We start from the raw sequence: 12357 nt of genomic DNA on the forward strand, positions 1-12357 counted from the left end.
TTCGACAAGGCCTCACATACGAGCGAACATTGACTCACGCACGCGTATGATGGAAAAAAATAAAGAAAATGGTGAACTTAATACTGTGCAGTATTTAACTGCCTAAATAATAATAAAAACACAGAATATACTTTTTTAAGTTGCGTGAAGACACTGAAAGGTAAATAAGTAGTTAATATTATTCATGATAATTCATGCTAAATCATGTATTTCCTCCGCCATTTTCCGCACCTCACGTCACATCATTTTACCGAAGTCAGCCCTATAGCTTCGGCGCAGTGCCGATCACTGACGTTTGTCAACAAAATGGTGCTCGACTCTTGAGACAGGCTAAATTACACCATATTGTTAATGACATTGAGCTTACATTTTTTTAAATACCTTCGCGAAGTAAAACTTCTGTACGTAGTATGTACTCTGAAATCAAATTATGCAAATGCTTAAAACGTTGTACTTATGGGTTGAAATATTCGGTTCCTACAACATCTTTGTTATAAAATGCATGAAAAATAAGCAAAAGCAAGCGGTCGGGGGGTAGCAAAATATTTTTTCATACTAGGGCTGTGTCATGAAAAAAGTTGAAAAACACTGGATTAAAGTAACCCGCAGACACTGTTTTATTGTATACTAGCTGACCCGGCGAACTCTGTTCCGCCTTAAAGGCAATAAATAAGCCATCGCAATTTTTCCTTATTTGCTCACCGTTTAGACCTACCCTGGACTACGACAAACATTTTAAAACCAAAATCAGCTCAATCGGCCCAGCCGTTCTCGAGTTTTAATCAGACTAACGAACAGCAATTCATTTTTATTTATACAGGGTGTTAGGTAAATGGGTATATGAGCCGACACTAGCCCATGATAACATGGTCATATAAATGGTATGGTGAAGTCAGAAAATGTATATCTTCATTTCAATTATTTAAATTTTCATACAAATCTGATTTTATGAAATTTATTTTGTATGAAAATTTAAAAAAATAAAATGATGATATCAAATTTCTGACTTCACCATACCATTTATATGACCATGTTAACATGGGCTAGTGTCGGCTCATATACCCATTTACCTAACACCCTGTTTAGATAGATAGATTTTCTAATTTATAACCCATTCCCCAGGTTAAAAGGCACCGAGCTCTCCGTCGAAGTGGAGAGCGGCGCCACCACTCGCTGCACGCTCGGCGGCAAGACGCGCGCGCTGCAGCTGCCCGCCGCCGCCTCGCCCGCGCCCGCGCACGCGCCCTTCACGCACGCGCACAACGTCATCACATACCATCCGGCTTCCGCGCGCGCGTAGCACGAAGACAACGGAGGCAACGGAGCTGACGACGTCATCTACGTCCGTTACTGAACTCAGGTTATCGCCTTACACGCACGCGTATAATGTTATCACCTACGGCGTCGGCGCGCGCGTAACGACACGCTAGTAATGAACACGTGAGCGGATGACGTCATCTTCCATCCTATTGCTGAACATAGTTCCATTAGTTAGCGTGCATATCACGATGATAGAATAGACCACGTGAACGTAAGCAGATGATGCCATCACTGCTGGACATAATCCTCTTTTAAAAGTATCTAAAAAGCCTGAATCCAGCGGCTTACCTTATTATTTCAGTGAAAGGACGTCCACAGCTGAAGGTACACCTCACCCAGTAGTGTCTAGGTGAGTTAGAGGCGCCTTTCACTTCATCTTCCATTCTAATTCAGGACGTCCATTGTTGAATATAGATAGTTCCATTAGTTTGAGGCACATTTCACGCACGCGCACAACGTCATCACATACCACCCGGCGTCCGCGCGCGCGTAGCGACACGCTGGTGTTGGAGACGTGAGCGGGTGACGTCATCAGTTTACAGATTTGTTTGAGGTGTCTTTCTTGCACGCGCACAACGTCATCACATACCACCCCGCCTCGGCGCGCGCGTAGCACGAAGATAGCGGAACTGCCGTGGAAGTAAGCAGATGACGCCTGTTAGTTCAAAACGCCTACGCGCCTGTATAAAACTCGTTGTCGATTGTAAAAAGTCAGTAGTCAATAATACAAAGCTAAAGGATCATCACGTCTGTGTTTCAATTCACTAGTTACGCAAATAACAACCCTAAATCAAGCTATCGGAAGGAACATAGTGGCCTAGCGAGCCGGAGCGTAAGCGGTCGGACCCGAGCGATAAGAGAACAAAAGGCGACCCTTTTTTTTGCATAAATTAGCATTGAAGATTGAAAGTTGTTTACGAGTGAAGAATATTATTTTATAACTTTGGATTTGATCGTTATTTTGCGGATTTTGGACATTTTATCATCGGAATTTCACTTCAAGATTATTTAAATGGCGTTCCTGGATATACAAGCTACACAGTGATTGTATTTTTACGCATAAGGATTGATAAATAACCATGGAAATCGTCGAACAAACTTTATGTGAATTAGAAGATTTATATCGTCTTATTGCGAAAACGTACGAGAACTTTAAGAAATGCCCAAAGGTGCGGCTTACACGTGGTTATGTGACAGTGAAATTACAATCTGTTGAAGAATATTGGAATCAGTTTCGTCTCGCACATACTACATTAATGAAAAGTGTGACAAAAGAACAACGGAAATTATTGCCTTACTTTGAACAAAACCAGTACTTTATTTGTGAAGAACAAGCTATGCAAGCGAAATCTGATANACTTGGCCATCGCATGAAAACACGTGTAAATTAAATTATTTAGTGCGATGGCCAAGTCAATAATTTATGTAAAACGTTAAAGATTTCCTGGCCTGGACTTGGTATTACATGGATCTCACAACTTTTTACCGTAGAACAACTGAGTTGCGAGACTTGGTTTTTTTGACAAGTATTGTTTTTGATGGGATAGACCTTATCGTTTGAGTTATCCTGAACGACAGGTCGTAAGGGATATGGTGCAGGAACTTGTAGACAATGATATAGTAGAAGAGTCTAAATCTTCATATGCCAGTCCTATAGTACTTGTTGCAAAAAAGGGTGGAGGATATAGAATGTGTGTAGACTTTAGAGCACTGAATAGTAAAACTAAAAAAGATCACTTTCCAATGCCAAGGATTGATGATCAATTAGATATGCTTAACGGGAATAAATATTTCAGCAGTTTAGACCTGGCTAGTGGTTATTACCAGATCCCTTTACGTCCTAGTTGTAAACATCTTACAGCTTTCATAACCCCAGACGGGCTATATCAATTTAAAAAAATGCCATTTGGGTTGGTAAATTCTCCTGCTGTATTCCAACGTACTATTAATAAAGTTCTCGGCAACGCTCGGTTTAATTCCGCTCTTGCTTATATGGATGATATTTTGATTCCTGGTAAAAATTTTGATGAAGAATTATGCCGTCTAGAAAATGTTTTTCAACTATTATATAGTAATCGGAATAGGCTGTGTGATTCTTTCAGGCAGTGCATTTTCGCATGTCGCGTGCGCTATGGAAACCGCTGGGAAGGGGTATCTTTGTTCAATAATTACGTCGAAACTAATAGACGTAGACTAATAAATTTACATTCGTTTTGTAGAATAGCTCAAATACTAATAATACAATGCAAATAAAACATATCTTAACGACCTGGTTTTTCTTGTGTTGGAAAATAACTGAAAAAGAAGTGAAAAAAGTAATGTATTTTTCTAATTAAATCCATTCTTACTCCCATAAAATGTATGAAACTTGTGTCTGCTCTCTTCTTCAACTAATAGATAATTTTATTGGCTATTGCATGATATAAAATATTTGCCTATTAATGTTAAGCTACCCACGCTTTCATTGTTTTTTAAAAAAGAGGTGTAAACTAAAAATTAAAAACTTAAATCGATGTAATTTTTCGAGAAATGGGTCAGGCCCCAAATTTGAAGTATTTTCATCGATAAAATTGTCCATAGATTACGCCCTTAAAGTTTGATCACTACATGCCCGGACACACTGTATATGATCCACAAAATGAAACATCTCTCCATACGGATGCAAGTAAATACGGATTAGCTGGTATCTTAATACAAAAAACAGCAGATGGCGTAGTCAAACCAATAGCATATTTTAGTCGAAAAACTAGTGTAGATGAGCAGAAATATCATGCTTATGAACTGGAAACGCTTGCAGTAATAGCGTCACTGCAACGTTTCCGGGTTTACCTATTAGGTTTAAAGTTTACATTGGTCACTGATTGTAATGCGTTACGAGCTACACTAACTAAGCGTGATCTGATACCGAGGATTGCACGTTGGTGGTTGGTGGGATTGCTATTCAGGAATACAATTTCGACATCCAATACAAACCAGGACATACTATGTCGCATGTTGATGCCCTCAGTAGAAATCCCCAATCAGATGAAATACAAGTAAATGATAGTTCAATGCCTTCTATGTTAAGGATCACCCAAGAAGACTGGCTTCTTAGTTTGCAATTAAAAGACCCGAGTATACAGCATATTCGTAATCTTCTGGAGGATAAAGAATACGCCGAAGTAAAAAAGAATTATACTGTTAAAAACAATAAGCTTTTTCGCGTGGTAAACAACGAGCTTAAGTGGGTAGTACCAAAGTCAGCACGTTTTCAGCTATGTAAATTGAACCATGATGACATAGGTCACTTTAGTGTAGATAAAACACTCCATAAAATTAGTAAGGACTTTTGGTTCCCAAAGATGAAGCGCTTTATAAAAAAGTACGTTCGATCATGTTTGGAATGTGCATATAGTAAGGAACCGGCTGGCCCTAAAGAAGGCCTATTACATTCAATACACAAGGTCAATAAACCATTTGACACAGTTCACGTGGATCACTTAGGCCCATTTGTTAGGAGTGTTAAAGGAAATGCTTATCTTTTGGTACTTGTTGACGGCTATACAAAATTTTGTTTACTAAAGCCTTTAAGAAATTTAAAGTCAAGTCTTACAATTCGCGCCTTAGATGATATTTTCACAACTTTTGGCTATCCGAATAGAATGATTTCGGACCAAGGATCATCATTTACTTCAAAAGAATTTAAAAAATTTTGTGATGAGTCTAAGGTTAAGCACATCCTGAATGCAGTAGCCTCTCCTCGTGCAAATGGGCAAGTTGAGAGATACAATAGGACTATTCTAGACGGGTTAACTGCTTATACTGATAAGTTAGGTGAAAAACTTTGGGATACGGTGCTAGGCAAACTTCAGTGGGGTATGAATAATACCCTGAATAAAGGAATAGGAAAGGCCCCATCAGAAGCATTATTTGGAGTACAGTTAGTTAGCAAAGGCGATAATGTGTTCTCTGATATTTTGAACGAAGTACGTCAATCAGGTTCGGTACAGGACATTAGAAATCAAATAGACGCACACATCGAAAGGGATCAGAAACTTCAAAAATTGAGGTATGATAAAAAAAGAACTAAAGCTAGAATTTATAACGAAGGAGACTTAGTTAAAATACTTAAACCTATTCCGGGAAACGATGGCAAAAGTAAAAAACTTCTCCCAAAATATACTGGTCCTTTTAGAGTAACCAAAGTTCTAGAAAATGACAGGTACGAAGTTTCAAGTATCGTTGGCACAAATATCGCAAAGAAAAATTACTCGAATGTATGGGCTGCCGACCGTATAAAGCCGTGGATTACAACCTATAGTGATCACAACTCTGATAACAACTCAAGCAATGAAAATAGTAGTAGTGAAAGTGGTAATGAGTAATTCAATTAATATTGTGATTCATAAATTTGTCATGAGTAGGGTTGCATGTTAGAATTATGTATCTAATATTTTGTTATATGAAATAACTAGAGTGTTGACAGATCCACTCATTATGATAATAATAATCATTGATAAATTGACTTGTATCATTTATATGTTATAGAGTGTTGATAGATCCACTCGCATCATGTATGGTAACGAGTGTTGATAGATCCACTCCCATCATGTATAGTAAAGAGTGTTGACAGATCCACTCGTATCATGAATTGTAGTGAGTGTTCATAGAGCCACTCGCAAAAACATATAGACAGATTTGAAAGTGCAAATATGTAGAATGAGTGTTGACAGATCCACTCAATAGTTTACCAACAAGAATGTTTTAAAATGTTTAATTTGTATTAGTCTTTCTTTTCTTAAGTTATATTTACAATATAGTTAATTATAAGAGCACTAAAGTTTTGGAAAAACATAATTATGTACTTTGATAATCTAAATAATTAAACGAGGTAATTATTATTATGCATGAATATGATTATGTACTATTATATTATTTTTGAGGAAATTGATTTGCTCAAAATATTTTTTTTAACAATGTATAGCAAGTTTGAGGACAAACTTAGGGTCAGGAAGGGCCGAATGTTAGATAAGACACGTTATAAATTAAATATTCTATTTTAATAAGCATGATTGATTATTTTAATTCATTTCCTATTTTAAATGTATTTCTCAAAATTAATTAATAAAATATGATGTCAATAAGTCGCTCAAAACATAATGTGGTGTTTCAAGACATTTCCGTTTTCCCCACCACTGTGAACTTGTTTTGATCGACTTATACTTGTTAAATAATAAACTTGTTATAAATTTTATATTGTATTTTAATAAGCATGAATAATTATTTTACATCGTTTACTATTTTATAAATATGTCTACAAAATTATTAATTAAATGTAAAATCAATAAGTCTCTCAAAACCAGGTGGTGTTTAACGTTTCCGTTTTCCCCACCACTGTGAACTTGTTTTGATCGACTTATACTGGAAATCAATGTCGGAGCGTCAGTCGGAAATAAGACATCGAACTGATCGGAGCTCTTGCTCGCTGTGATTTTTGTAATCAATAAAAGTGTGAAAGTGCTGCTCGTCTATCATTTACCGCCTGGAAGTTATTAATCATTTCACACTTTATTTATAATAATATTAAACAATCATCTAACGCTAATCAATCATCAACCATCATACAATCATTAATTCACTATCATTCTAATTTCAATCGCTTACAAAGAGTCTTAGCCTATATTAAAAGGTTTATTTACAATTTAAAAAATAAAAACTCTAAACTACACGGCGCTCTTTCTAGCGATGAGTTAAACGATTCATTGATGTGTTTACTACGCAGCGCACAAAGAGAGATGTTTCCGGAGGAACTAAATATTTTGGAGTCGGAAAGATCTCTACCGCGTAAAAATAGACTTATTTCATTAACGCCATTTCTGGACTCTGAAAAGGTCGTACGAGTGGGCGGTAGACTCGATAATTCTCCTTACGACTACAATATTAAATACCCAATACTGCTTTGTAGTAAACACCACTTAACTAAAATGCTATTTCATGTGCAACATTTGAAAATGCTTCATGCAGGGCCTCAACTTTTACTGGCAAATTTGCGTCTTAACTATTGGACTTTAGGTGGCAGGAATCTTGCTAGGTCAATTGTCAGACAATGTGTCAAATGTTTTAGATTTAAATGCCAAAATATACAACCTATAATGGGACAGCTGCCTTTATCAAGAACTAACTTAGAATATCCCTTTTTTGATTGCAGTGTTGATTATGCTGGTCCTGTACTCATAGCAGACCGTAAAGGTCGGGGTTGTAAGCTCACAAAATCATACCTATGCATCTTCGTTTGTCACGCAACTAGAGCAGTGCATCTAGAGCCCGTCACTGACCTCACAAAAGAGGGCTTCATCGCAGCACTTAATCGTTTCGTTTCTCGCCGCGGCAAACCGCAAAGCATCTTGTCTGACAACGGCACGAATTTTGTCGGAGCCCATAATGAGCTACAAAAATTCTTAACCGACTCATCTTCTGATGTTGCATGTGAGATGTCTCGTGAAGGCATCAGCTTCTCATTCTCACCGCCATATTCACCTCATTTCAACGCAATGGCCGAAGCCGCGGTTCGCTCTACCAAGCACCATTTGAGGAGGTTGTTGAGTCTCACTAACTTCACATATGAAGAGTTAGCAACCTGTCTGTGTCAGATCGAGGCCGTTTTAAATTCTCGTCCACTAACTCCTCTATCCACCGAACCTGCTCTCACTCCTTCCCATTTTTTAATTGGACGACCACTTACGTCTGTACCGTGTCCGCAGATCCCTGAGAAGAACATCAGCTGCTTTGACCGATTCAAGAGGATTGAATACATCCGACAGCACTTCTGGCAGAGATTTTCTCATGAGTACATTTCCTTGCTTCAGCAAAAAACCAAGTGGTCCACTTCTTCTGGCCAGCTCACTGAAGGAATGCTCGTGCTTCTTCGGGACAAGGCGCTACCACCGTTAGTTTGGGCCTTGGGTCGCGTGGTGCGCACCTATCCTGGACCCGACGGCGTTACCAGAGTCGCCGAACTAAAAACGAGGAGAGGCAACGTCACAAGAGGGTTCAACAACATTTGCCCTCTTCCCTTTGAAGAGGTCAAGGGGCGGGAGGATGTTCGCGCCCGGGCAACTGGCCTTGGAGCGGGCGACGCAGTGAAAGGTGCCGGGAGCGACGACGGCGGCGCGTGAAGGCGATCCCACACTTGGCCACCGAGCGGCGCGCACGACACTCATACTTACGCATAGCACATTCATTGTTTACCTATTGTTGTGGCTTCGTTTATTGAAATTATAATAACTTTAATACAGTCCACTCGCGTTATTATTCAATAATAATTCAACAATAATGCTATAATTTAATGAGAACTTACAGATGAATAATACATCTGATATGACCATCCACCAGGTTACACTTCAATACTATAATGCGAACAGGTCGCTGCCTGCTGCTCTCTCCTGAACACTATAATCCAGACCATATAGGCACTTACAGGTAGAAATCTACCATCTTATACTGCATCTCACTTAACATCACATGCAACTGCGGTCAAATACCTTTTGCTACCTAGTTCTGCGTTGAGTTTATGAAGTCAACAATAGAAGACAACAAAAGATCAGCCAGTGCTAAAGTAGTTTCATGAACCTTAAACTTATTAAATTTAATGTCTGTTAGTTCAAAACGCCTACGCGCCTGTATAAAACTCGTTGTTGATTGTAAAAAGTCAGTAGTCAATAATACAAAGCTAAAGGATCATCACGTCTGTGTTTCAATTCACTAGTTACGCAAATAACAACCCTAAATCAAGCTATCGGAAAGAACATAGTGGCCTAGCGAGCCGGAGCGTAAGCGGTCGGACCCGAGCGATAAGAGAACAAAAGGCGACCCTTTTTTTTTGCATAAATTAGCATTGAAGATTGAAAGTTGTTTACGAGTGAAGAATATTATTTTATAACTTTGGATTTGATCGTTATTTTGCGGATTTTGGACATTTTATCATCGGAATTTCACTTCAAGATTATTTAAATGGCGTTGCTGGACATACAAGCTACACAGTGATTGTATTTTTACGCATAAGGATTGATAAATAACCATGGAAATCGTAGAACAAACTTTATGTGAATTAGAAGATTTATATCGTCTTATTGCGAAAACGTACGAGAACTTTAAGAAATGCCCAAAGGTGCGGCTTACACGTGGTTATGTGACAGTGAAATTACAATCTGTTGAAGAATATTGGAATCAGTTTCGTCTCGCACATACTACATTAATGAAAAGTGTGACAAAAGAACAACGGAAATTATTGCCTTACTTTGAACAAAACCAGTACTTTATTTGTGAAGAACAAGCTATGCAAGCGAAATCTGATATGAAAGATTTGTTGTTTACAATTGAATCGCAACAAAAATCAACGAGACAAGAAACACACTATACATCTTCAACTACACAATCCCCAGAAGTGAAATTACCGCGTATAGAAATACCGAAATTTAGTGGGAATTATGAAGCGTGGCCTACGTTTCAAGATTTATTTATTTCACTAGTGGATCGGAATAACACAATTAGCGGCGTGCAGAAATTACACTATTTAAAAACGAGCGTTACTGGCGAAGCTGAATTATTATTGCGACATATTCAAATTAATGAAGCAAATTACACGCAAGCTTGGGAGACATTGAAAAGGCGGTATAGTAACAAACGACTTATTGTAACATCTTTATTAAAACGCATGTTCTCTCAAAAGAAACTTACTAGCCAGAATCCCTCCCACATAAGGTCACTTATTGATACAACATCTGAGTGTCTAAATAGTCTAAAAAATATGAATATAAGAACTGATGATTGGGATCCACTTATCAACTATCTGGTGGTGCAAAAATTAGACACAGACACACACAAGGAATGGGAAGAACATGTTAGCAACCAAGGAAGTGAAGAATTACCTACATTTGAGTCATTAAAGATGTTTTTGGAGTCTAAATTTAGAACGCTCGAGCTTGTGCAACAACCAACTTCGTCCAAAGAAAGAATAGTGAGATCTTACCACACATCTGGCGCTGCTACCGAGAAGACATGTCCTTTATGCGAAGAAACTCACACACTCAGTCATTGTAAAGACTTTGGAAAGATGGAACCGGAACAACGAAGCGAGTTTGTGAAGTCAAAGTACATTTGTTACAACTGTTTGGTTCCTGGACACAGAGTTATAGCATGTCGACTACTCACCAAGTGCAGATTATGTCAGCGACGTCACCACACCCTTCTACATTCGAAAAGGTCAAACGATGCCTCTGGCCCCACTGAAAGGAATGATACGAAACAGCCAAAGGTTTTACACGCAAATGTAGATGAAGAGTCAGAATCAGGAGAAGAAATAAACTTAGCAGTGATGACGTCACAAACAAACACAACTCACAGTACAGCTGTTGCGTTGCTAGCGACAGCCCTGGTGGAATGCAAGAGTGAAGATGGCCACACCACAGTTCTGCGAGCTTTAATTGATCCTGGATCACAAGGATGTTTTATAAGTGAACGAGCAGCACAAACAATTAGAGCGAGACGGTATCCAGTGAAGGGAAGCATTGTCGGAGTAGGTGAAGTAAAATCAAGATTAAAACAAGTAGTTCAGATAGAGGTCTCATCGAGAAATGAAGAATTCAGCCTCAGAGTGAAAGCATATGTAATTGCAAAGCAACTGACTACTCAGATACCGACTCAAAAAATACCAACAAACAAGTGGAATCATTTAGATGGGTTAACACTGGCTGACCCTAAGTTTAGTCAACCAGCCAACATCGACTTACTTCTTGGTGTAAATGAATACGCACAAATCATACAAAGTGAAGTTATAAAGGGTCCACCTGGGTCTCCTATTGCACAAAGAACAACTTTGGGCTGGATCTTATTTGGAAAAGTAAATGATTGTGAAGATGTAAGGGAAGAATCGATAATAGTCATGCATCAGCAAATAGAAGTGGAAGATATGTTGAAAACACTGTGGGAAGTTGATACAGATATGAATCGAAAACTAACAAAAGAAGAAGAAAATTGTGAGAGAATCTACAAGGAAAATTACACTAGAACAGAAGAAGGAAGATACATAGTCAAACTACCTTTTAAAACAGAAACACCACAATCAGTAGAAGGAAATACATACAATATTGCAATGAAAAGATTACAAATGCTTGAAAGAAGATTTGATAGACAGCCAGAATTAGAGAAAAATTATAAAGAAGTCATGGAAGAATACATTAGATTAAATCACATGCAGGAAGTACCACAAAACGAACTAAACAATAAATCTGTTTACTTACCACACCATGCAGTCGTGCGAACTGAAAAGGAAACGACAAAAACCCGCGTTGTTTTTGATGCATCGTGCAAGGGCTCAAACAATATATCGCTCAATGATGAACTGATGAATGGACCTGTCCTGCAAGAAGATCTTAGAAGTATCATCATGAGGTGGAGAATGCACAAGGTCTGTTTTGTGAGCGATATAGAGAAGATGTACAGAATGATTCTCATTCAAAAAGAAGACGCCGACTTCCAGAGAGTATTGTGGAGACAGAATACTTCAATATCTGACGAGGTCAAACACTACCGGCTACTTACAGTCACATTTGGGACAGCATCAGCGCCCTATCTCGCTATAAAAACACTAATGCAGCTGTCAGAAGACGAGGGGTCCGTCCTTAACTTTAAAGACACCCATGTCGAAAAAAAATACTTTTCCCCATAGCTGCAAGTGTTGCCAGGTGATCGAGATGAAAATGGTCAAATGTCATTTGTACGACCCTTTTGCAGGAGGCGTCATCCAAATTTTTGACCGGAAGTCGTTATTTCCACTTTCGACATTTTTGGACCAAATCTCCGAAAGCATGGCAACACTGGAGAAATTTCTTCACCCAAGCGACACCTCTTGACAAGACACACAAACGCCTCATACAACTCGTCTTTCCCAAATGTTGCCAACTACTCGAAAAATGTCACCTTTCAGTTTTAATTTCACTTTACAAAATTCGACAACCGTCATTCAGGACTGATTTTTCGCAGGCAACCCTATACCACCGT

At 38.5% G+C, this 12357-nt stretch overlaps 1 protein-coding gene across 1 annotated transcript in view; it reads left to right on the top strand.

The window, feature by feature from the left end:
* Positions 1 to 1319, top strand: part of Myo31DF (Unconventional myosin ID) — a 56481-nt gene extending 55162 nt beyond the window's left edge. The window contains exon 18 of the mRNA XM_028316863.1: positions 1123 to 1319. Coding sequence (XP_028172664.1) covers positions 1123 to 1300 — 178 coding nt within the window. The 3' untranslated portion in view covers positions 1301 to 1319. The remainder of the gene's footprint in view (positions 1 to 1122) is intronic.
* The last annotated feature ends 11038 nt before the right edge of the window (positions 1320 to 12357 follow it).

The sequence above is a fragment of the Ostrinia furnacalis genome, unplaced genomic scaffold (assembly GCF_004193835.3).
Source record: "Ostrinia furnacalis isolate ACB-3 unplaced genomic scaffold, ASM419383v2 OfSCF5941, whole genome shotgun sequence".
NCBI classification, from domain to species: domain Eukaryota; kingdom Metazoa; phylum Arthropoda; class Insecta; order Lepidoptera; family Crambidae; genus Ostrinia; species Ostrinia furnacalis.